Genomic DNA, 27,188 nt, shown 5'->3' on the forward strand with positions numbered 1-27,188 from the left:
GTCCCAATGGCTTCCAGGTCTAGCGAGAGTGCCCTTTTGTTAACCCTGTTTATTAGATTCTAATAAACAGTTGAAAACAGCAAGTTAAACAAAACACAGTCACAGGCAGGGTTAGGGCCAGTAAATCTCTCCACCCTGCAGAGCTGTGAGCCCACCCCTGAATGTCCCAATCAAACTAGAAAAGCCACAAATACCTTTAAATCTACTCTAGAATTCCAAAATTTCAATCCAACACAGGAATATCACAGAGCAAATCAAAGTCCCTAGTACACAAACACAGACAGAAATTTTTACTAGTTAGGCAGGCCAATACCACCTCTGACAGAGAGCAAGCACCCCTTGGGAAAAGAACCCAGCAGCCACTCAGGGGTGTTTTGCTATCAGTCAGAGCACTCAGCCTTAAAAGGAATCAAGCATGTGTGTTTTTGGTTTTGGTTTTTTTCTCGCAGACTTCCACACTTACATGAACAAATAGAAATAATTATCATTCCTCAGATTAGCAGTACATTCATATTTTTTAAGAGACATAAACAGAAATTTCACTAGCTAAACAATTTTAAACAACAAACACATATTTAAGCAATAAAGACAGATAACATTCCCCATTAAAAACTTTGAATCACCACGGAAACTCAGGAGATGTTTAGAAGGTTTTTTTTTTTTTTTAAGAAAACAAAACAAAACAGAAATAAACAAAAGCTTTTACACAGGCGTATGCCACATTTATAGCACAAAATACCAACAAATCAGTTTCAATTGTGCAGAGATACAGAACAAGTCCCTGAACAGAGGCAGTAGAAAACTACCTAGGAACGCTTCTCTTCTACCTTTTTTTAAAAAGATAGGCCAGATTCGAACCCTTAGCCAATCCAAGTTTTGACTTCCCTCCTGGAAGTCCCAGAGATGGTGAATACCATCTAGAAGCCATTCCTCCAGATACAGGACAAGTCCCTTAGAGATCCTTGATAATCTAGATCAGTAATCCATTCACACAATCCCCCAAAAGTTAAAGAGGAAGGAAAGAACCATTCAATGTCCTCCAACAGGATTTCAGTGAAATGACAAAATCGACAGACTGAACACGTTGGTCTCACAAATACATTGGACTCACAAACAAGAACCAAAACCACTCACAAACAAATCTAAATCCAAAACCAAAAAGGCTCACAAAAATCCAAACATCTCAAGGTTTGGAATGAGGAACCTGGTTTGCAAAAAAACAGTTTACAGAAGCAGAATTAAGCATGTTAATTATAGTTTTGGGTCTCGGAGTCACTGAATTGACAGAAATACATTATCTAGAGCCCTCAGGTCTGGAATGAGGAACCTATTTGATAAACACATTATCTAGAGCCCTTGGGTAACCTGGGTTAAACTTACGCATGTTATCTAAATTACAGTCCTGGGTCTCCAGAACACTGAGTTGACAAGTTAACTGGAGCCCTCCGACCCTGGGACAGCTGTGCTGTCCCTCCCAGGCAAAGGAAAAATGTTCCTTCTAAGACCAGTATGAAACCACATTTTCTACCTGAAATAATCGTTACCATACTTCACTTTAGAAATTGGATTACTGCTATCAGTCCCTTTTAAAGACTTTGACATAAGCTATTTAACTTTTGTTTAGGGAGGGAACATATAACCTTTAATTGTCCTTAGTTTAAGGAAAGCAGGGTTTTCTAGATTTAAGAGATTAGCTTAAAAATAGTATTAAATAAATCCGAGAGGCAAGCACACTTCCTGCCCCATCCATATTTCTGTAGTAAAACTCCGCCTTAAAGCTCCAGCCCTAAAATTCCATCCTGCCTCAGTGAGCAGACATTCCTTTTGTGATTGACTAAATCAGAGGGAGGGGCCTTTGCTGTTTCTAGATGGCGGCCCCCAGGGGAGCGGCAAGCCATGTGGCCGACATGGCCGCTGCCAAGTCATGCAGCCCAAAATGGTGGCTGTCTACACTGTTTTTTTTTAACAGAGCAAACCAAAATCCCTAAAAGATAGATGGCCAACATTATATTGCAGACAAACTGAAATCTCACTAGCTGTTTATACCTTTTATAATTATCTTAAAGAATATCAATTAAATTTAAACTGGTTTTTGTATTAAAATTTTCAGTTGAGGTCATAAAATTAATCCTCTTTTTTAGTCAGACCAATAAGCAAAGGCATTTAGCTACCACAACTACACAATTTTTCCCCATTCAATCTGAACCTTAAACTTTTAGCTGACAAGTCAAACATTCAGCATCTCTCAATCAGTAACATTTTTAAGAATAAACTTCAAAAATGCAAGACATAATCAACCAACAGATTCAATTCTGTCCTCTAGCAATATTTCAGCATTATTTCACTTCAAAATATCTAGACATAAGTTTTTATACAAACAAACTTTGTCCCGACCCCATGATGATCGGTGATGAGAGACAGACAAGGGAGGGGGTGACCTGTTTTCACAGATCCTCACTCAGATGCCCGCCTGACTGAAGTCGTGGAGCCACACAAAGGAGAGGAGAGGGAAGGCCCCCTCCCTCCACACTCACACACTTTCACCAGACATTCATTCAGAGTTTAAACAATCCATCCAATTCCTAACAATTTCCCAATTCCTGAGGGAGCTCTATAGCCTCCCCTAATCTCTTTGAAATGATCAATCATAATACTTAAAGGAGTAGTTTGAGTCTGTCCCATAATGTCCGTCCAGTAAGTCCACAGAATAAAACAGAAAAACACAAAAACAGACAACCAAAGGGCCCCAAAGTACAGTCTTAATAACAATGTACCTACCTATATAGTTTAAGATTAAAAAATTTGGCTCTCAAAAGAAATTTCAATTGTTGCACTGTTGATATTTGGCTCTGTTGACTAATGAGTTTGCTGACCACTGCCCTATGCGGACTCCTGTGATCAAACTCACTGGGGAAATAGTAGCTTCACTACCTATTACCAAGTATCCGAGCAGACCTGGTTAGCTTGCACAAATGGCCTAACCAAGTGTGCCTCCTCAGATTTATTTAAGGAGGATGAGGAGCCCTGCCGGGAGCCAGTCTATCCTTGCTGTTTCAAGGGACCTGGCATATATGGCATACTGTTCTTAACATGTTTGCTCACCTTCTTGGCACTATGTGTTTTAACCAAGGTCTCTGAGAAAGGTTGTTTCCCCAGGTAGGGATTTCCCCCTGAAGTTAGGGAGGGAATAAAACCTCTTAACTAAGTGCCAGGCGGGTAATTAATCACTTTAACTACGAACAATCATGCTTAAGCTACATAATCTTTACTCCCTGGAATGGAGATAGAAACGCCCTAACCTTTGTAATAGAGATTGATAGGATTGAATCAACTGGTATAAATACAGTTGTAACAAGACAGCAAGAACACAGAAGGAGACAGAAAGAAGACAGAACCTACACAGAACGTTCTCTAGAGACAGAAGAACTTCGCTGGAGAGAACATGGCAAAAGATCCTGGAAAGAAACTGGCCTCAGAACCTAGAGACAGAACCTAGTGAGAGAACATGGCAAAAGATCCTGGACTGAACCTGACTACAGAAATTGGCAAGAGAACCTGACTAGAACCTGGTGACTGAACCTGGCTGGAGAACCTGGACAGAACCTGGCTGAAGAACCTAGCGAGGGAACATAGCTACAGAACCTGGCTGGAGAACCTGGAGAACCTAGCAAGAGAACATGGACACAGAACTTGGCTGGAGATCCTAACCAGAACTTCTCTGGAAATCCAGACCAGAACTTGGCTGGAGATCCTGGCTAGGCTGCTGATCAACTGAACGCTGTCCCCGTGTCATTCCTTCTTCGCCGACTCCGTCCACACCTTTGGGAACTCCTGGAACAGGATTCCCCTAGGTAAGCCGCCCCCCCCCATTGAGAACCCCCACATTCGGGACGGATAGGACTCCACCAGGGTGCTGCAAACCCCCTTATAGAGGATAAGTAGGGTAAGAAGGTGGATAGTACAGAACTTAGATTGAGAAGATGTGCCATACTGAGTCCAAAGAAAGAAGACTCTGTATTGATCTTTAGATTAAGAAGATGTGCCATACTGAGTCTAAAGAAAAAAGACTCTGTATTGATCTTTTAACACATATGCTTGCTAGCAGAGGAATTAAGGTTACTCCCAGTCAGATGGAACATTTTATACAAGAAATACGTCCATGCTTTTCTGAGGAAGGAAAGATGCCCGAAAGGTAAATGTAGAGGCATGGGAGAAGGTAGGCCCAAGGAGCCTTATCCTTATCCCCACTGCAGCCTTTCCACCCCGGGAAAGTGCAGGATTGGCAAGCTCTCCCTGGGGTGATAGATCAGGCCTCAGGTAATAGCGGAAAGCGCCAATCCTACTCTTAAAATGGATACAAGAGAGCATTTCGGGCTTTTCTTTTTAATGCCTGCTTTTAAAAAATAAAAAAGGGGGAATTTGCCGGGAGCCAGTCCATCCTTGCTGTTTCAAGGGACCTGGCATATATGGCATACTGTTCTTAATATGTTTGCTCACCTTCTTGGCGCTGTGTTTTTACCAAGGTCACCTCTCCGAGAAAGGTTCAATCCCCAGGTAGGGATTTCCCCCTGAAGTTAGGGAGGGAATAAAACCTCTTAACTAAGTGCCAGGCGGGTAATTAATCACTTTAACTACGAACAATCATGCTTAAGCTACATAATCTTTACTCCCTGGAATGGAGATAGAAACGCCCTAACCTTTGTAATAGAGATTGATAGGATTGAATCAACTGGTATAAATACAGTTGTAACAAGACAGCAAGAACACAGAAGGAGACAGAAAGAAGACAGAACCTACACAGAACGTTCTCTAGAGACAGAAGAACTTCGCTGGAGAGAACATGGCAAAAGATCCTGGAAAGAAACTGGCCTCAGAACCTAGAGACAGAACCTAGTGAGAGAACATGGCAAAAGATCCTGGACTGAACCTGACTACAGAAATTGGCAAGAGAACCTGACTAGAACCTGGTGACTGAACCTGGCTGGAGAACCTGGACAGAACCTGGCTGAAGAACCTAGCGAGGGAACATGGCTACAGAACCTGGCTGGAGAACCTGGAGAACCTAGCAAGAGAACATGGACACAGAACTTGGCTGGAGATCTTAACCAGAACTTCTCTGGAAATCTGGACCAGAACTTGGCTGGAGATCCTGGCTGGAGATCCTGGCTGGAGATCCTGGCTAGGCTGCTGATCAACTGAACGCTGTCCCAGTGTCATTCCTTCTTCGCCAACTCCGTCCACACCTTTGGGGACCCCTGGACCCGCTGGGGTTGGACCCCAGCAGAGCCCCTTCTCTGTGTCCTAGTTTATATCATCCAACAGATTTCCATATACAATGAGAATGAAGGAAAAGCTCATATGTACCCAGGCCTGTGGCCAAGATGACCCAAGAGGGTCCCCATTCTAGTACCTCTCTTAATTGGGCTCATTATTGCAGAATCAACTGCTCTTTGGGCTTCAGCTCTAATAAAAGGGGATGCAAACCTAAAGGAACTAAATAGACAGATAGATATAGACATTAGACACCTCGAAAGTTCCATCTCCCTTCTCTAGAAGCAAGTAAACTCCTTAGCTGAAGTAGTATTACAGAATAGACAAGGACTGGATCTTCTCTTCATGAAACAATGAGGATTATCCATCGTTCTTGGAAAAACTTGCTGTTTTTATGCCAATAATTTGGGAATAATTCGAGAAAGATTGGCCTTAGTGAGGCAAAACTTAGAGTAGAGAGAAAGAAAAACAGAACAATCGGAAATGTGGTTCCAAAGTATGTTTAATTGGTTCCCCTAGTTAACTATTCTCTTAGTTAGGTCCTGTGGCAGCAGGACCTTTTGCCCTATTGGTCCTAGCTCTAACCATTAGACCTTGCCTGGTAAACTGGCTCATAAAAACTATCAGAAATGAATTAATTCTGTAAAGTTACTCATAGTTAGAGGGCAGTACAATCATCTCACTGATGAAGATGAGTCCTTGATTTGACTCATGTACATGAAACCAGCAACTATGCTTGGGTAAAAACTGCTATTTAATATTTTAACCCTGCAGACTTCGCTTCTATAATTATTTGCTTGCTAATAGAAAAGTTATTGTGATTTTCTGAACTTATATAAGAGTGGTTCTCAACCTTCTGGCCCTTTAAATACAGTTCCTCATGTTGTGACCCAACCATAAAATTATTTTCATTGCTACTTCATAACGGTAATGTTGCTACTGTTATGAATCGTAATGTAAATATCTGACATGTAGGATGGTCTTAGGCGACTCCTGTGAAAGGGTCATTTGATGGCAAAAGGGGTCGCGACCCACAGATTGAGAACTGCTCTTATATAAGTTATACCATTTGATTGAATAATTAATTGATTGTGGTTTGAATATCCGCATTGATAGTGATCTTACTGGTCTCTTGAAACACATTCCTCTGCACCTGGAGACCATGACAACACAATTACTCTAAATGGCCTCAGTGGCTTCAGATAATGTGTTTCTGTTGACACAGTGGTCCCAAGACCCGAAAATATAATTAATCTTTGTAACTAACTTGCTCAACCTAAGCTTCTGTAACAAACGTCTTTTTGCAAACCAGGTTCCTCATTCCAAATCTCGAGATGTAATCAATACCTTTGTGATATTTGCCTATATAAGTCTGTTTTGGCCAACAGGGCACTACAAGATTTGGAGAGCATATTGCCCACTCGTAGTCCCAGCTTTGAAATAAAAGTGGCTTCTTAATTCGATTTCTTGAGGCGTCCTTGTGTGATTCTCAGGGTACAATACAACAAAATGAGTATATAGATTCTTTTTTTTTTTTAATATATTTTATTGAGTTTTTACAGAGAGGAAGGGAGAGAGATAGAGAGTTAGAAACATCGATCAGCTGCCTCCTGCACATCTACCACTGGGGATGTGCCCGCAACCCAGGTACATGCCCTTGACCGGAATCGAACCTGGGACCTTTCAGTCCGCAAGCCGATGCTCTATCCACTGAGCCAAACCGGTTTCGGCAAGATTCTACTTTTTAAATCTAGAGACCTTATTTAGTTGACATGACAGATTTTTTGTGATTATTTACTTTGAAGTGACTAATAGATTCAGCAGCTAATCCCAGGTTAGAGCTAATCCCAGATAGGCAAGAAAAGACAGGAAGCTTCCCATAGGAGATGTTGCCCTTTACTTCTTTGGCATGCAAAGAGCTCAGTTTAGCATCAGGAAAGGGTTTGACAACTGAGTTTACTACAGCACCCTCTTGCTCATGAACAACGTTTTGAAGTGTATTTAGCATTTAATCTATTAGAATCATGTTTCATTTTAGCTGGCAAAAAGACAGCTAGACACAGGATCTGGGTTTTCTTTTTTTTTAATGTTTTTATATTTTTTTAAAATTAAATCTTTATTATTCAGATTATTACAGTTTTTCCTCTCCCCATCCCCACCATAGCTCCCCTACACTCGGTTCCCACCCCACCCTCTACCCATACCCCCGCCAACCACTGTTCTCATACATAGGGGTACAAATTTTGTCCAGTCTCTTCCCACACCCCCCACACCCCTTTCCGCCCACCCACCCCCCCGAGAATAGTCAGTCCACTCCCTTTCTATGCCCCTGATTCTATTATATTCACCAGTTTATTCTGTTCATCAGATTATTTATTCACTTGATTTTTAGATTCACTTGTTGATAGATGTGTATTTGTTGTTCATAATTTGTATCTTTACCTTTTTCTTCTTCCTCCTCTTCTTAAAGGATACCTTTCAGCATTTCATATAATACTGGTTTGGTGGTGATGAACTCCTTTAGCTTTTCCTTATCTGTGAAGCTCTTTATCTGACCTTCAATTCTGAATGATAGCTTTGCTGGATAAAGTAATCTTGGTTGTAGGTTCTTGCTATTCATCACTTTGAATATTTCTTGCCACTCCCTTCTGGCCTGCATAGTTTCTGTTGAGAAATCAGCTGACAGTCGTATGGGTACTCCCTTGTAGGTAACTAACTGTTTTTCTCTTGCTGCTTTTAAGAGTCTCCCTTTATCTTTTGCTCTTGGCATTTTAATTATGATGTGTCTTGGTGTAGTCCTCTTTGGATTCCTTTTGTTTGGGGTTCTCTGTGCTTCCTGGACTTGTAAGTCCATTTCTTTCACCAGGTGAGGGAAGTTTTCTGTCATAATTTCTTCAAATGGGTTTTCAATATCTTGCTCTCTCTCTTCTTCTGGCACCCCCATAATTCAGATGTTGGTGCACTTGAAGTTGTCCCAGAGGATCCTTACACTATCTTTATATTTTTGGATTCTTTTTTCATTTTGTTTTTCCAGTTGGGTGATTTTGGCTTCTTTGTATTTCAAATCTTTGACTTGATTCTTGTGATCCTCTAGTCTGCTGTTGGAACTCTGCATAATATCCTTTATTTCAGTCAGTGTATGCTTAATTTCTAGTTGGTCCTTTTTCATAACCTCGAGGGTCTCACTGGATTTCTTGAGGGTCTCACTACATTTATCGGCAGTCTGACTAGATTTCTTGAGGGTCTCACTAAATTTATCTGCGGTTTCTAGAAAGTTCTTGAAAAACCTTAAAAGTGTGGTTTTGAACTCTATATCCAGTAGTTTGCTTTCCTCCATTTCTGTCATTTGTGACTTGTTTCTTTGTCTCCGCATTTTTTATGCTTCCCTGTGTCGATAGAGTGGATTTCTCTGTTAGGTGTCCTATAGGACCCAGTGGCTCAGCCTCCCCAATTACCTGAGGTGGACACTCTTGGTGCATCCCTTTGTGGGCTTTGTGCACAGTCTTGTTGTAGTTACGTCTTGATTGTTGTAGGTATCACTGGGAGGAATTGACCTCCAGGCCAATTGGCTGTGAGAATCAGCTGTGTCTGCAGTGGGAGAACTTCTGAGCTGGAGACACTCTTCTGGGGCAAGACTTTCTTCTGTGGGGCTTTGGTGCTCAGTGAGTCTGCCCCCTAAGTGTGTCCCTTATGGATCTGAGGAGTTGTAATCTGGATGGTCTCACTCTGACCACTGGGTACACTGGCTCTTGGATCTCTAAGGAGGTGCTAATTTAGCCCCTTCCTGAGGCTACACAGCAGGAGCTATGGAGAGATTCCTCTTCTTTGTTTGGGTTTTGAAGGTGCCAAGATGAGGCCCAGCTGTGAAGCAATGCAAGCTGCTGTGGGGCCTTGGACCTTCTTTTGGAAGTTCTGGGTCTCTCTAATTCAGCTGCAGTTTTTTTATTTAATTTTCAGGTGGCAAAGGGCCAGGCCTTTCATATGCAAAAGCCTCTGTGCACAGCTTGAGTGGGGCAGGGTCTCAGGGAATCAACAGGGTGGAGCAAGAAGCTATGGCTGCTCCCCAGTCCTACCCTAAGAGGCCCCACGTCTCAGTGTCCCGGTAATCGCTGCAAGCACCTCTGAGAGAAAGCCGCCCTCGAGTTCTGCCTGCTGCCGGACAGTCTATTTTCTCCCATATGAGTCTGGGTCCCAAGAGACTCACCGGGAACTGGAGTTCAGCTCAGTCAGGACCTTGAGACTCCCTCCCGATTGAAAAAAACAACCGCGTCCTCAGCTACCAGCCCTTTCCATGTGCAACTCGTCCTCAGTTGCCAGCCCCTTCGGTGCTCACCTCCGTACCTCTGAAATTTTCTTCCACACTTCCTCTGAGTCTCAGTACTTTTCTCTTTCCTTCTAGTTGTAGAATTTCCACTCTGCCAGCTTTCCTGTGGTTCTGGATGATGTCTATTTTGTATTTTAGTTGTATTTTTGAAGTGGTTGTGCAAGGCAGCAATTTCCAGTGTTTACCTATGCTGCCATCTTGGTTTCTCTCTCTGGGTTTTCTTTTAATCCACTAATAGAGAGACATCAGAAAGGTAAGTCATATGAGGAATAAAGAGACCAGACGGGTTCAACTACAATTTAAGCAAACAAATTCCATTTTCTACTCTAAATATATTCTGTAGATTGAAGAAACACTGCAAAATTGTATTTACTTTGCAATAGAAGTGAGGTTAGTAAACATGTAAGAAGCATTGAACATCTCAGGGCTCTGGCCAGGTAGCTCAGTTGGTTAGAGCATCATTCCAATAAACCAAGGTTGAGGTTTCAAACCTGGTCAGGGCACATACAAGAATCAAACGATGAATGCATAAATAAGTGGAGCAACAAATCTCTGTTACTCTCTCTCAAGTCAGTCAATCAGTAAAAAAAATAAAACATCTCAGGAAAATTTTTGGTATTTCTTATTGAACCTAACCAGAGACGGAGCCTTATAAATTACCTATCTACACTAATAAAAGAGAAAGATGCACCTTCATGACGTCCACCAGATAATCAGGAGTGAGTATGCAAATTAACCCAACAAAGACGGCAGGTTAATTTGCATGTGAAGATAACAACGCAGGCCGCTTCGGGCCTCTGGACAGTATGGGAAGGTGGAAATGTGGCTTTGACCAGAGCAAAGGCGGTGCCAGCAGCCAGGGGAAGGAAGGCCCATTCATCTTTTTTTTTTAAATTATTTTATTGCTTAAAGTATTTCAAAGAGTATTACATATGTCTCTTTTTTTCCCCCCACCCTTGACAATCCCCTGGCCTCCCCTACCCCCCCCCCCCAGTGTCTTATGTCCATTGGTTATGCTTATATGCATGCATACAAGTTCTTCAGTTGATCTCTTACCACCCCCGCCTGTCCCCCAGCCCTCCCCAGCCTTCCCACTGTAGTGTGACAGTTTGTTCGAGGCAGCTCTGCCTCTGTATCTATTTTTGTTCAAAAGTTTATAATGGTCTTTATTATCCATAAATGAGTGAGATCAGGTGGCATTTTTCCTTCATTGACTGGCTTATTTCACTTAGCATAATGCTCTCCAGTTCCATCCATGCTGTTGCAAATTGTAAGAGTTCCTTCTTTTTTACAGCAGCATAGTATTCCATCGTGTAGATGTACCACAGTTTTCTAATCCATTCATCTACTGATGGGCACTTAGGCTGTTTCTAGATCTTAGCTATGGTGAACTGTGCTGCTATGAACATAGGGGTGCATATATCCTTTCTGATTGGTGTTTCTGGTTTCTTGGGATATATTCCTAGAAGCGGGATCATAGGGTCAAATGGGAGTTCCACTTTTAGTTTTTTGAGGACACTCCATACTGTCTTCCATAGTGGCTGCACCAGTCTGCATTTCCACCAGCAGTGCACAGGTATTCCTTTTTCTCCACATCCTCTCCAGCACTTGTCCTTTGTGGATTTGTTGATGATAGCCAGTCTGACAGGTGTGAGATGGTACCTCATTGTTATTTTGATTTGCATTTCTCAGATGATTAGTGACATTGAGCATGTTTTCATATGTCTCTTGGCTTTCTGAATGTCCTCTTTTGAAAGGTGTCTATTTAGGTCCTTTGCCCATTTTTTGAATGGATTGTTTATCTTCCTTTTGTTAAGTTGTTTGAGTTCCCTATAAATGTTGGAGATTGAACCCTTATCGGTGATAACATTGGCAAATATTTTCTCCCATGCAGTGGGCTTTCTTGTTGTTTTGTTGATGGTTTCTTTTGCTGTGCAGAAGCTTTTTATTTTGATGTAGTCCCATTTGTTTATTTTTCTCTTTAGTTTCCAATGCCATAGGAGCTGTATCGGTGAAGAAATTGCTTTGGCATATGTCTGAGCTTTTGTTGCCTTTGGATTCTTCTAGTATTTGTATGGTTTCCCATCGTATATTTAAGTCCTTTATCCATTTTGAGTTTATTTTTGTGTATGGTGTAAGTTGGTGGCCTAGTTTAATTTTCTTGCATGTATCTGTCCAATTTTCCCAACACCATTTATTGAAGAGACTATCTTGGCTCCATTTTATGTTCTTGCCTTCTTTGTTAAATATTAATTGAGCATATTGGTTAGGGCCGATTTCTGGGCTCTCTATTCTATTCCATTGATCTATATGCCTGTTCTTGTGCCAGTACCAGGCAGTTTTGAGAACAGTGGCTTTGTAATACAACTTGATATCTGGTATTGAGATCCCACCTACTTTGTTCTTTTTCAGGATTGCTGCAGCTATTCAGGGTCTTTTTTTATTACAGATGAATTTTTGGAGAGTTCGTTCTAGATCTCTGAAGTATGCCATTGGTATTTTAATGGGAAATGCGTTTAATTTATAGATTGCTTTGGGCAGTATGGACATTTTAATGATGTTGATTCTACCAATCCATGAACACGGTATGTTCTTCCATCTGTTTATGTCTTCCTCTATATCTTTTTTCAACGTCCTGTAGTTTTCTGAGTAGAGGTCTTTTACCTCTTTAGTTAAGTTTATTCCTAGGTAGCTTAATTTTTTTGGTGCGATGGTAAACGGGATTGTTTTTATAATCTCTCTTTCTGAAAGTTCACTATTGGTGTATAGAAATGCCTCGGATTTCTTGGGGTTAATTTTGTATCCTGCTACATTGCCAAATTCATGTATTAAATCTAGTAGCTTTTTGATGGAGTCTCTAGGGTTTTGTATGTATAATATCATGTCGTCTGCAAATAAGGACAGTTTTACTTCCTCTTTTCCAATTTGGATGCCTTTTATTTCTTCTTCTTGCCGAATTGCAATGGCTAACACTTCCAGTACTATGTTGAACAGGAGTGGTGAGAGGGGGCATCCCTGTCTTGTTCCTGTTCTTAGGGGAAATGGTGTTAGTTTTTGTCCATTGAGTATGATGTTGGCTGTGGGCCTGTCATATATGGCTTTTATTATGTAGAGGTATGATCCTTCTACTCCCACCTTGCTGAGAGTTTTTATCAAAAATGGGTGTTGAATTTTGTCAAATGCTTTTTCTGCTTCAATTGATATGACCATGTGGTTTTTTTCTTTCAATTTGTTTATGTGATGTATCACGTTTATTGATTTGCGGATATTGTACCATCCTTGCATCCCTGGGATAAATCCTACTTGGTCATGGTGTATGATCTTTCTGATGTACTGCTGGATCCGATTTGCTAAGATTTTTTTGAGGATTTTGGCATCTATGTTCATGAGGGATATTGGCCTGTAATTCTCTTTCATTGTGTTGTCTTTACCTGGTTTTGGTATTAGGGTGATGCTGGCTTCATAGAATGAGCTTGGAAGTGTTCCTTCCTCTTGAATTTTTTGTAGTAGTCTGAGGAGGATAGGTTTTAGTTCTTCCGTGAATGTTTGGTAAAACTCCCCTGTGAAGCCGTCTGGTCCTGGGCTTTTGTTTGATGGAAGCTTTTTGATGACTGCTTCAATTTCTTCCATAGTTATTGGCCTGTTGAGATTTTTAGATTCTTCCTGATTGAGTTTTGGAATGTTGTATTTTTCTAGGAATTTGTCCATTTCCTCCAGGTTGTCTAGTTTGTTGGAGTAGAGCTGTCCATAGTATTTTTTAACAATCATTTGTATTTCTGTGGGGTCTGTTGTTATTTCGCCTCTATCGTTTCTGATTTTGTTTATTTGGGTCCTCTCTCTTTGCTTCTTGGTGAGTCTGGCTAGAGGTTTGTCAATCTTGTTTATCCTTTCAAAGAACCAGCTCTTGGTTTCACTGATTTTCTGTATTGTTTTTTTGGTCTCTATGTCATTTATTTCTGCTCTAATCTTTATTATCTCCTTCCTTCTGCTCACTCTGGGGTTTTCTTGTTGCTCTCTTTCTAATTCTTTGAGTTGTAGAGTTAGATGATTTACTACCATTTTTTCTTGTTTTTTGAGATAGGCCTGTAGAGCTATAAACGTCCCTCTCAGGACTGCTTTCATTGTGTCCCATAGGTTTTGGATTGTTGTGTTTTCATTGTCATTAGTTTCCAGGATGTTTTGAATTTCTTCTTTGATCTCATTGGTAACCCAATCGATATTTAATAACATGCTATTCATCTTCCAAGTGTTTGAGTATTTTGGGTTGTTTTTATTGTAGTTTATTTCTAATATTATGCCCTTGTGGTCTGAGAAGATGCTTGGTATGATTTCAATCTTCTTGAATTTGGGGAGACTTTGTTTGTGACCCAATATGTGGTTTATTTTTGCATATGTCCCATGAGCACTTGAGAAGAACGTATATCTCGTGGCTTTGGGGTGAAATGTTCTGAAGATGTCAATTAAGTACATCTGATCTAGTGAGTCATTTAGGATTGGTGTTTCTTTGCCGATTTTTTGTCTAGAGGATTTATCCAGTGATGTCAGTAGTGTATTAAAGTCCCCTACTACGATTGTGTTGTTGTCGATCTCTCCCTTGATATCTTCCAGGAGTTTTTTTTTTTTATGTATTTGGGTGCTCCTGCATTGGGTGCATATATGTGTATCAGGGTTATATCCTCTTGTTGTATCCCTTTAGTATTATGAAGTGCCCTCCCTTATCTCTTGTTATGGCCTTCACTTTGAGGTCTATTTTGTCCAATATAAGTATTGCTACCCCAGCTTTTTTTTCATTTCCATTTGCCTGAAAGATATTTTTCCATCCCTTCACTTTCAGTCTTTGTGAGTCCAGGAAGGCCCATTCTTGCTTGAGTCTTTGTGCATCGAGCATCTAGTCTACACTAATAAAAGACAGAGATGCTAATTGACTGTACCTTTGCTATACCCAACCCACACCCACCACCCAATCAGAGCAAATATATGCAAATTAACTCAACCAAGATGGCAGCTGGCAGCCACGGAGCTGGAGCAAGCAGAAGGCTTGGTTGCCCCTGGTGATGGAGGAAGCCAAGCTTCCCACCTGCCCAGGTTGGCTGTGGCCTCCGCAAAAGGCAACAAAGTTTCAATTATAAAAGCTAAATAAATCCCAGATACCTGCTTCCAGCCAGCCTCCACTGGGAGCTTGGGTGGCTGGGGGCTGTGGGCAGCCTTCAAACAGCCATCAGCCCCTCACCCAGAATGGCCACACCCTCATGGGGTGAGGGTCCCAGCTGGGGGGCTTGGCCAGCCTGCAAACAGCCCTCAACCCCTCACCCAGACTGGTACCTCAGTGGTGACCCCTACCCTGAAGGGGCTGTGGCCAACTTGAAAACAGCCATCATCCCTTCACCCAGGCTGGCCAGGCACCCCAGGGGGACCCCCATGCTGAAAGGGGTGTGGCCAACCTGCAAACAGCCATCAGCCCCTCACCCAGACACCCCAGTGGGGACCCCCACCCTGAAGGGGCTTTGGCCAGTCTGAAAACCCCCACCCTGATCCAGGACACCCTTCAGGGCAAACCAGTCAGCCCCCACCCATGCACCAGGCCTCTATCCTATATAATAAAAGGGTAATATGCAAATTTACCCTAACAGCAGAGCGACTGGGAATCACTGGTCACTAGGACACACACTGACCACCAGAGGTCAGATGCTCAATGCAGGAGCTGCCCCCAGGTGGTCAGTGTGCTCCCACAGAGGGAGCTCTGCTCAGCCACAAGCCAGGCTGCTGGCTGCCAGCATAGCAGTGGTGACGGGAGCCTCTCCTGCCTCCTCAGCAGAGCTAAGGATGTCTGACTGCAGCTAGGCCTGCTCCCTGCTGTCAAGTGAACTTCCCCCGAGGGCTCCTGGGCTGCCAGAGAGATGTCTGGCTGCCAGCTTAAGCCCAATCCCCCAGGCAGCGGGCCTAAGCCAGTAGGTGGTCATTCCCTGAGGGGTCCCAGACTGCAAGAGGGCACAAGCCAGGCTGAGGGAACCTCCCAAATGCACAAATTTTTTGTGCACTGGGCCTTTAGTATATACATAAAAGGCTAATAGGCTAAGTGTCCATCCAACTGGTAGCTATGATGTGCACTCACCACCAGGGGGCAGACGCTCAACAGAGGATTTGTCAAGCTGCACAGAGTTGGCAGCAGCAGTTCCTAAAACCTTAAAACCAGAGAGGAGGGAGCCCAATTCCTCATGGGGTCATGTGATTCCACCTTTGGCCATGGGTTATGCTGTTGCTGGGGCACTGTAGGCCCCTAATCTCGTTACTGCACACTTGTGTTTGCGTCCCATACCCTGCACGACAGCAACTTTGCAGAGTGCCCTCTCACACTCCTGCCTGAGACCAGTTTTGGCCAATCCCCACAGGCCAGGCCAAGGGACCCCACCTGCTGGAAGGACCCCTACTCACTCCACAGACATCCCTTTGAGCCATGGCACCACCCCTGGTGTGGCCGGCTGGGGAGGCAACACAGAACGTTGGCTTCAGGGCATATCTGGAACCCAGTCCCATCCTGGTCCCACCACAGCTTATATGACCATTTTTATTCCCTAGACTTATGGACCTTCATTTAATTATTGAAATGGTGATGATTGAGGGCATAAATGGGAGTGGGATGAGGGAGCAATGGGGGGGATAGGACACATATGTAATACCTTAATCAATAAAGAAAAAAAGAAGAAGTCAGGCTAAGCTGCTGGGACAACCACATGGAAAGGAAGAGGCTCCAACCTCCAAGGAGGAGAACCAAGGTGTCAGGCTTATGACCCCAGCAGGCTATTACAACTGGTCCCCAGTTCCCAGGGTCATCCTTACCAGGCACTGCCACGGGTATGAAAAGGCCACCTGGACTCGGCCCCAGCAGACATGACACACTGTTGATTTCCTGATGCACAACATTGACAGGAATAATAAAATGACTTTTAAGCCATAAAAAAAAAATAAAATGATGAGTTCTTTCTCACTATAAATAGCAAGGAGAAACAGACTCTTTTAAAGAAATTAAGACAGCCCTAACTGGTTTGTCTTAGTGGGTAGAACATCAGCCTGAGGACTGAAGGTGTTATGCCCAGATTTCAAGATTTCCAAGAGCCCACCAGGGAACCAGCGAGTCCGATGAAAAAGCAAAGAGTCCTTTATTTCAAGCTAGCTCGAGCTCCCCGTCCACCACACTCACCGACACAACGGCAAGCCAAGTGGCAGAGAGAGGCCTAGCCCGATGGGACGAGGGGTTTTATAGGGGGGTGGAGTAAGGGCAGGAGAGGGGACTGTGGGCCCCGCCGATTGGCCAAGCGCAAGTCGGTGTCTCATTACACAGGATGTGGTCATCTCCATGGCGTGCACTTCCCTTGATTATCATTGGTTAGTTTAGAGAAATCCTGGGTGTGGCCAGCAGAGGCTTCTTCCAGGAAGAAGCCTTGCTGAGCACATGGCTCTGCCCAAAAATGGAGGACCCAGGGTAAGATGGAGGGCGTAGTCCTCGCCCTTTCAAAGGGTCTAGGGTTTGTTTCTAGTCAGGGGCACATACCTAGATTGCGGGCTTGATCGCCAGTGTGAGGAGTAGAGGAAGCAGCCACTCAATCATCATTGATGTTTCTATCTCTCTCTCCTTCTCCCTTCCTTTCTGAAATCAATAAAAATAAGAAGAAAAAAATTAAAATAGAGTATCATTATAAATCACTATAGGAAATGTATAATATCCATTATTCTACATATTCATTAATTTATTAAAACATATTTAAGTGTTTATTATGTGTGCAATGGGAAAATCTTCCATCAGTTCATTTGACCTTAACTGCCTCTGCCTCAGCCCTGCCACCATGGCTTTGTCCAGAAGGATGTCCATAAATCTCCTGGAAGGTCTTCCAGTCTAATTAGAATATTTCCCTTTATTAGTATAGACTAGATACAGCTAGATTTGCTGACATCCATTAGTCTTCTAGAGCTGCCATCATAGAATACCACAGACTGGGTCCTTAAACAATAGACATTTATCTTCTCACAGTTCAAGAGGCTGAAAGTGCAAGAATAAGGTGTCCACAGGTTTGTTTCTCCTAACGTCTCTCTCCTATGCATACAGACAAATGTTTTCTTGCTGTTCTTCCATGGACATTCCTCTGTGCTTGCTCATGCCTATGTCTCTTATTCTTCTCATGAGCACAGCAGTTCTGCTGAGTTAGGACCGTACCTTTATGATCTCATTTAATTTTAATTACTTCTTTGAAGGTCCTATCTCCAAGTACAGTCATGCTGGCCTGAAGACCCAAGGGTCCTGGGTTTGATTATGGTCAAAGGCACATACCTCAGTTGCAGGCTCTTCCATGGCCCAGATCCTGGTAGTAACACATGCAGGAGGCAACCACTCGATGTGTTTCTCTCATGTTGATGCTTCTCTCTGTCTTTCTCTTCCACTCTCTCTAAAGATAAATGGAAAAATATCCTTAGGTGAGGATTAAAAAAGAAAGAAAGAAAAAGAGTAAAAGAGCCCTAACCAGTTTGGCTCAGTGTATAGAGTGTTGGCCTGCGGATTGAGAGGTCCCAGGTTCAATTCTGGTCAAGGGCATGTACCTTGGTTGCAGACACATCCCCAGTGTGGGGTGTGCAGCAGGCAGCTGATTGATGTTTCTCTCTCATCGATGTTTCTGACTCTCTAGCCCTCTTCCTGCCTCTCTGTAAAAAATCAATAAAATATATTTTTTTTAAAAAGAGCAAAATATTTGAACACACCTCTTTTGCATATAAACAAAAGAATAGATGCACTATATCATATGTCATAGGGAGTTGAAAATTAAAACAATGATGAAATACCATTATTCATCTATTAAAATGGCCAAAATCCAGAAGTCTAACAACTCCAAGTCTGGGGAGAATGTGGAGAAACAGAAACTCTCCTTCATTGTTGGGAATGCAAAATGGTATAGCCATGTTGAAAGAAAATTTGGCACTTCTTACAAAGCTGACCACATTCTTACCATACAGTCCAGCAAATGTGCTCCTTAATATTTACCCAAATGAGTTTAAAAAATGTCCATAGAAAAACTTGCACATGGATGTTTATAGTAGCTCTACTCATAATTGCCAAAACTTGGAAGCAACCTAAATACCGTTCAGTAGTTGAATGGATAAAGTGTGGTACATACAAACAATGGAGTATTATTCAGCACTAAAAACAAATGAGCTATTAAGCCATGAAAAGATATTAAGGAACCTTAAAGGAATATCACTAAGTGAAAGAATAAAATCTGAAAAGGTGACAAAGCCTATGATTTCAACTACTTAATATTCTGGAAAAGGCAAAACTACAGAAAAAATAAGATCAGTGGATTGAGGGTGGGGAGAGATAAATAGGCAGAGAACAGAGTATTTTAGGGCAATGAAACTATTTTGTAAGATACTATAATGGTGGATACAAGGTATTACACAATTGTCTGAACCCATAGAATGTACATCAATAGTGAACCCAATATGAACTATGGACTTTGGGTGATAATAATGTTTCAGAGTAGGTTCATTGATAACAACAAATGTACCACTCTGGTAAGAATATTGATAGAGAAGGAGGCTGTATTGGGAGAGTGAGCACAGAGTATATGGAAATTTTTATTTTTAGGTGCCTTGTATTACAAAAATTGGATGTTATAAAATTCTGTCAACTGATCTACTGATCCCCAAAGAAATCAGAAATTTACAAATATGTCGAGATTGACATCCTATATAATAAAAGGGTAATATGCAAATTGACCCTAATGGTGGAAGGACCAGGGACAACAGGTCACTATGATGTGCAATGACCACCAGGAGGCAGGTGCTCAATGCAGAAGCTTCCCCCTGGTGGTCAGTGTGCTCCCACAGGGGGAGCTTCACTCAGCCAAAAGCCATCAGTCAGACATCCGCTGAGGGCTCCCGGGCTTCTAGGATGTCTGACTGCCAGCTTAGGCCCATTCCGCTGATCCCCTGGGGAGCAGGCCTAAGCCAGAGGGTGGGCATCTCCTGAGGAATTCCAGATTGCGAGAGGATACAGCCCAGGCTGAGAGACCTCCCAAGTGCATGAATTTTCTTGCACCGGGCCTCTAGTCTACTTATATAAAAATCCTGGGTGTAACATCATGGCCAGAACTGCGACCAAGTGGAAGGAAGTCAGTCCTGCAGGGGTTGTCTTGGAAATGGCTGCACCCTCTCCCCAGCTGTTTCCCAGAGCTGTTTCCTGTAAGAGCGGGGTTTGAGGCAGGAACCCGCACTCAGAGTGTGGAGACATATCTTTATAAAGTGTGCCACGCCAGCATGGCCAAGGATGAACCTGAGTGGGGGCAGCTGAAAGGCTTAGAAAAGACAGACAAGAAAATGAAAGCCGGGTCTTAGTGGGACGCTGCTTCTCTGAGAGACAGCGACCACACCCACAGCTGTGTCTTTACTTTATAGCAGATGCCACAAGGCAAAGTAAGGGCGTGACCAAGATATTTACAACATTCTTCTGGGTTTCAATCCTACTTAACTACATGCACCTGAACTCTATCAAGCCTACATCATTCAGGCACATGTTGCCACGTGTTGAGACCATAGGTTCAAGCTAACAACTATAGCTGTTGGCTATAATTGTGCTGGGAGGGCACTGCCCTCCAAGCTGGGACTTGCATGTGGCAATGAGAGGACTGTGCCCTCTCATTAGTCCAAGGCTTGAACATGTCCAAAACACTGTAGCGGCTCCCCTCAATAAAGTTTTAATACATTATATTAGAGGTTGTGGTGGTACTATTTTACCCACAGTGTCTGCAGGAATTGCTGTAAATTTACTTCTCGGTGGAAGAACCTTTCATTCCCAATATAAATGACCAATTCCATTAAATGAAACTTCAATTTCTAGACTTGATAATAACAGTGAAGTTGCTAAAACTATTAAAAAGGCCCAACTACTCATTATTGATGAATACATCATGGCATCCAATCATGCTATAAACCAGTGGTTCTCAACCTTCTGGCCCTTTAAATACAGTTCCTGATGTTGTGACCCAACCACAAAATTATTTTCGCTGCTACTTCATAACTGTAATGTTGCTACTGTTATGAATTGTAATGTAAATATCTGATATGCAGGATGGTCTTAGGCGACCCCTGTGAAAGGGTTGTTCGACCGCCAAAGGGGTTGCGACCCACAGGTTGAGAACCACTGCTATAAACGCCATAGACAGATTACTAAGAGAAATTATGAATTTGAATATTGTATTTGGTGGGAAAGTTCTCCTTCTTGGAGAGGATTTTCGACAATGTCTCAGAATTGTACCGCATGCTATGGGATCGGAAATAGTACAAACGAGTTTAAAGTACTGTAATGTTTGGGGATTTTTCAATAAATTGTCTCTTAAAACAAATATGAGATCAGAGGATTATGCTTATAGTGAATAGTTAGTAAAACTTGGAGATGGCAAACTTGATAGCAGTTTTCATTTAGGAATGGATATTATGGAAATCCCCTGTGAAATGATCTATAATGGATCTATTATTGAAGTTACTTTTGGAAATACTATATCTATAGATAATATTAAAAATATATCTAAATATGAAATTCTTTGTCCAAAAAATGAGCATGTTCAAAAATTAAATGAAGAAAATTTGGATATACTCGATGGAGATTTTCACACATATTTGAGTGATGATTCCATTGATTCCACAGATGATGCTGAAAAGGAAAATTTTTCCATCAAATTTCTTAATAGTATCACTCCTTCGGGAATGCTATGTCATAAATTAAAATTGAAAATGGGTGCAATCATCATGCTATTGAGAAATCTTAATAGTAAATGGGGTCTTTGTAATGGTACCAGATTTATTATCAAAAGATTATGACCTTACATTATCAAAACTGAAGTATAAACAGGATCTACAGAGGGAGAGGCTGTTCTGATTCCAAGAATTTATTTGTCCCGGTCTGACAGTGGCCTCCCTTTTAAATTAACTCAACGACAGTTTCCCGTGATGCCAGCACTTGCAATTATTATTAATAAATCACAAGGACAAACTCTAGACAGTGTAGGAATATTCCTACCTGAACCTGTTTTCGCACATGGTCAGTTATATGTTGCTTTCTCTCGAGTTTGAAGAGCATGTGATGTTACAGTTAAAGTTCTAAGTACTTCATCACACGGGAAATTAGTCAAGCACTCTGAAAGTGTTTTCACTCTTAATGTGGTGTACAGGGAGATATTAGAATAAGTTTAATCACTTTATCAGTCATTGTTTGCATCACTGTTGTTTTTATATCATGTTTTCATTGTTTTCATATCATGTTTTTGTTGTTTTTAAATCATGCCTCTGTTGTTGTTATATCCACTTAGCCAAACTTGTTAGGGCAATTAATTCCCTTTTAATGTGCACGAATTTTGTGCACTGGACTACTAGTTATTTATAAGAACAAATAATTGAAAATAATATATGTATCCAAATATAAGGGAATATTGATATATTATAAGCTTATATACCATATAATACCACATGATCTTTGAAAATAATCTTTCTGAATAATATTTAATGATTTGGTAAAGTCTTCATGGTATAACCTTAAGGGAAAATGAACTGTTTAAACTGTATATAACAAAAATTTATTAAAAGCAGTTCCCTTGGGCTCACTTGTGGCTCAGTGGTTGAACATCAACCAATGCATCAAGAGTTCGCTGGTTAGATTCTGGTGAGGGCACATGCCCATATTTCGGACTCCATCCCTAGCAAAGGAAGTCAATCAATGTTGATGTTTCTTTTTTTTTACTTCTTTACTGTTTAAAGTTGATGTTTCTATCACCCTCTCCTCTCCCTTCCTCTCTCTCTAAAATCAATAAAAACATATTTTTAAAAAATATTCCTTAAATTTAAAAAAAAAAAAAGTGTTTCCCTTGGGAAAAGGTTTGAAGAATGAGAGGTAGGATAAGCCCTGGCCAGGTAGCTCTGTTGGTTAGAGCATTGTCCCAGAACACCAAGGTTGTGTGTCCAATCCCAGGTCAGGGCAAAGACAAGAAGCAACTTATGGATACATAATTAAATGGAACAACAAATCAATGTTTCTCTCTCTCTCTCTCTCTCTCTCTCTCTCTCTCTCTCTCTCAAATAAATAAAAATATTTTTTTAAAAGAATAAAAATAACAGATTTTTTTTATTTTACACATTCAATAATATACAGTTTTCTTTTAACTTTGTATAGGGATTATATTTATAACTCAAAATTGTATAATTAAAATAATTCAAATTTGAAAATAAAACCTTATTAAAAAATTCAAACAAACCCCAACATTTATAAAGCTTATATGGCCTCTAGTAATACCCCTCAAAAATAGAGTTTGTAATCCAGTGGAGGAAAACAATACCTGTATACAGAATAATCCTAATAATGTAAAAGCACATATATTATAGATATTTAAATACAAAAAATCTATAAAGCAATATATAATTGTTCATGATTTTTTCTCATCATAGTAGAATTAGAAGTGATGTTTTCTTTATACTTTTGTATTTTCCACATTTATAAACCTCAAGTGGCTTCTAGTAATACCCTTCAAAAATAGAGGTTATAAGTAAACATTCAACCATAGTGGGGGGAAACAAACTTTAAAGAATAAAATTTCTGGCCCTGGCTGGTTATCCTCAGTGGATAAAGCATTGGCCCATGGACTGAAGGGTCCCTGGTTTGATTCTGGTTAAGGGCATGTACCTTGGTTGCAGGCTCAATCCGGGGCTCATATGGGAATGTGGGAGGCAACCAATCTATGTGTCTCTCTGACATCAATGTTTCTCTCTCTCCCCCATCTTTTTCACTCTTTTTAAAAATCAATGGAAAATGGACACAAGACACTGGAGGGTAGGGGAGGCTGGGGGAATTTCAAGGGGGGTGCGCGGAGAGGGGGGAAGAAGACATATGTAATACTCTTCGTAATACTTTAAGCAATAAAACAAAATTTTTAAAAAAATCAATGGAAAAATGTCCTTGGATGAGGATGAACAACAAAAACAAAGAATGAAAATTTTGTTCCCGACTTTTCTGATCCTATAGCCAGGACACCCAGAAAGAACCTGCATGCCAGAAAGAATACATGGAGGTGAAGATTTATCTACCCCCGGGTGCCTTGAAAACTATCTTGTGAAAAGTCACTAGTCCCCTCTCCATTCCACATCATTGGAAATTCTGTTTCAGGACTGCTAGGAAGCTTTCCCAATGCCAGTATGATGCTTCAACAATACTATACATCACTTCCTAATGAAAAGGAATATGGGGGGATTGGGGCGGGGGGGGGGGGGGGACTTGCAACCTAGTTCAACATCTGATTAAAACTGTAGTCTTACTTCCCCACTCTGACTGACTTGGACGGAGCTGCAGAGCCTAACCCCAGGGCCCCGCCAAAGCGGGTATTTGAGTATTTAACCAGTGCCTGGGTTAAATACCTAGACTTGGACAGGAGGAGATATATAGGTCAGAGACTCCCCATGAGTTCAGTTCAGGCTTTGGATCCTGAATAACCCTGGACTAGCAGATCTGTGATAAAAAGGTTACACTTTCCTCACTCAGAGTGCCAGCTGATCATTCTGCCACAACACTAGATCAGACAGTTCCCCAGGACAGACTATCTCTACTACTTACCATCGTTCTGTCTCCCTCTCACTGGCTCCCTGAGATGTCTGACTCATCTGTAGCTACCCCAGTAACTGGATGGCATCACTAGCATTGTATCTGTATTTAAGGTTCAATAAAGCAAGGGGAAGAGAAAGCATGGCTCTCATGAGTACCCCTAAGTCTTAGCAAAACAGTACTGTAGGAAAAGCTTATACTCATCCTTGGTGGCTTTTCCCTGTCCCATTTCTTTCCCTTCACCAGAATTTGGTTTGCCCAGGGCTCTCCATATTGGACATGATCAATACAGCAATAATGGAAAGACTTAATTAAGGAACTCAATTCATTGAAGCATAAAATAGTTTTGTTATAATCAATAGCATTCCCCAACCCACCTTTGTGAGAGCCCCTTAATAACACCTTGGCCAGGTTTCATACTCTTCCAGTCATTCTAAGTTGCACTGGTGTGGTACTGTTTGGGTATTTAAAAGCTAGTGTTGTTAATATTAAAAGCTCAATATCAAACAAAAGTCAAAATGTGTCTCTTCCACTTTTAGCACTCCCTAAGCCAATCTGTGACTCTGGGGAAGTGTGGTCTGCTTTTGGTATGGTAAACCCTCCCCTTTCCCTCTTTCTTTGAACTCCTTCCAGGTTTTGTCTGGAGCCCCTGTAGTTCTCAATCTTGACTGCACATTTGAATCATCTTGGAGTTTCAAAACTACCAATGCCTGGGTTAAATACCTAGAGATCCTGGTTGAATTTTTCTCAGGGGAGGCCTGGACGTAAGGACTTTTCAAAGCTCCTCAGGCGATTCTAGCCAAGGCTGAGCACCATTGCTGTGGACACCTATAGACACTCACTGCAGAGGAGAGAGCAAGGAGGGAGATGCTGTCTCAGTGGGAAGGGAATCTGGGCTTATTCCCTCTGGTCTGATGCTCCTGGGTTCTCCTGGTATGACGGATCCATATAGGTATATTGGTTTCTTTGGAGGAATAGGGCTGAGTGGACAGCTTAATCCCAGCTCTGTCCCTCAATGCTGTGCCTCTCTCCCAATGGTGTATTCCCTCTCACCCCTTCTCTGGGATGGGCGGGCATCAAATGGCTTGACTTCTACCCTCACCACAGTTCTCTTCCACAGGAACCAATATTTTTAACATGTTTTAAGAGCCATGGAGAACTGGAATGATAGCTGATGTCCTCAACTTCCTCAGGCACAATAATAATTAAAATAATAAAAATAATCATCAATAGCATCATTTATTCAGCATGTGAATCTGTGCCAAGAATTGTATTATTTACTTTATATATTTTCTTATTTAATTATCATACAATCCTGCCAGAAGGCATTATTCCCCATTTTATACATGAGGAAACAGACTCAGAGATGTTTGATAGCTTACCCAGCATCAAACAGGAAGAGGATTACAGCAGAGTTGAAATTCACATCTGACTCCAAAGCAACAGCCTCTTAATCATTTTATTCTGCCTGAACTCAGATCCTCCCTTAAATAATATAGCTGTTTTCTGCTAAAGACTTCTATTGCTATAATCCAACAAGAACACCGATGGTGGCAATCCCCAGCTGAGAGAGGCCAGCAGATGGAGGAAAATTATTTTACTGCTAACCATACCTGGCACACCGATGAATGAGGCAGTGCTTATGGTCAAAAACACTTTGGACCTGGTACCTACTAGAAATATCCAGTTTTGTGCAGGTTACAGTTTCACCCACTAATCTGAGGCATGTCTCAAATTTCTGTCCCCAGGACCCATTGATAATTTACAGCATGTTGACAGAGATTTTAACCCCAAGGATCAAAGTGCACTGCGGGAAGCCACTGCTTTCCCAATACTGTCATAAGAGTGCACCAAGGAACACGGAAGGCCGATGAACCTTGGGTATTAGCAGGGCTGTATTGAGATAGCAGTTGCTCAAAGCAATTTCTTGACTTATTAGCCTTAAAGTAAATGTTTACTGGACGTTACTGATCTTTATTGACCTTAGAGACAGTCTGTCTGCTACTTGTTTGCTGTGCTTTACTGAGAGCAAGATGTGTATCTAAAATTGAATAAAAAGTGGTTAAGACCAGGTTTTAGTGTGCCTCTCTAAGAGAGAGGTTTCCATCAGGTCCCCCATACCTTCTAAATTCATATTTCTTGTATAGTATTTTCATTTGTGCATTGGCCCCTTCTTCAGAAACTGAACCCCTGCCACAAAAGGTTTCAGCATTCTGGTTCCACAAACAGGAATCTGGAGGAGAAGATTAGTCTGAGCCAAAAAACTAAGTGAAAAAGGAAAAGTGGAAATTCACCTGAAAGGTGGGAAGTTCACCCTGCACCAAGCCCTTACCAGCTTCAGAGTCACAAATGTAAGTGGAAGAGGAACATTTTGATTCAGCCATGTTATAATGGGGAAGAATTCGAGTAAAAGGCAAAAACAACACTGTAAATTTTTAGCTTGCATTCTCAAGGATAAAGGAATTAAGGTGTCACAAGGTACTCTCTTAAATCAGGCTCAAGAAAACGAATGCCCTTGTCATCTTTAACTCTGTGGGCTCTTGTTTGAACTGCATTATGCCCACTTCATATTGGGGATCAAAAGTCTGTAAAACCTAAGGCCCCAGAACCTCTGACTCTAGTGTGGGAATTCTCATCCACTAGAGAAAAAGGGGCTAACAGGTCTTTTACAAAAGGACTCTTTAATGCTTTGTCTGAAAATTACCATGTGACGCCGTGGGACTGGCAAATTTTAGCTGAACTCACTTTAGATGCCAATCAGTGCTATGGAGAGCAGAATAGGATAAGATCTATGAAAAACACGCTGAGATCTAGGCCGCATTCTGGCTATAAGTCCCAGGCAATGTAAAACATCTGAAAGATCCATGAAAAGAACTCTGATTTATTAAGTCTTGTCTATGTGTTGTGCACGCTTGTCTGTTGATTGTTGTTTTATCTGTCTTTTTTGTTTGGTTTAATATGTTTATT

At 41.6% G+C, this 27,188-nt stretch overlaps 1 protein-coding gene and 1 pseudogene across 2 annotated transcripts in view; both read left to right on the forward strand.

Moving 5' to 3' along the window:
* Positions 1–27,188, forward strand: part of LOC308515343 (histidine-rich glycoprotein-like) — a 285,767-nt pseudogene that overhangs the window by 163,277 nt on the left and 95,302 nt on the right. The gene's annotated exons all lie outside the window — the stretch shown is intronic.
* Positions 18,443–27,188, forward strand: part of LOC308516865 (kininogen-1-like) — a gene marked incomplete at its 5' end in the record, with an annotated part of 53,423 nt that continues 44,677 nt past the window's right edge. Inside the window, one exon of the mRNA XM_081087976.1 lies at positions 18,443–18,531. Coding sequence (XP_080944102.1) covers positions 18,443–18,531 — 89 coding nt within the window. The remainder of the gene's footprint in view (positions 18,532–27,188) is intronic.

This window comes from Myotis nattereri, assembly GCF_964212035.1.
Source record: "Myotis nattereri genome assembly, chromosome: 3".
Lineage (NCBI taxonomy): Eukaryota > Metazoa > Chordata > Mammalia > Chiroptera > Vespertilionidae > Myotis > Myotis nattereri.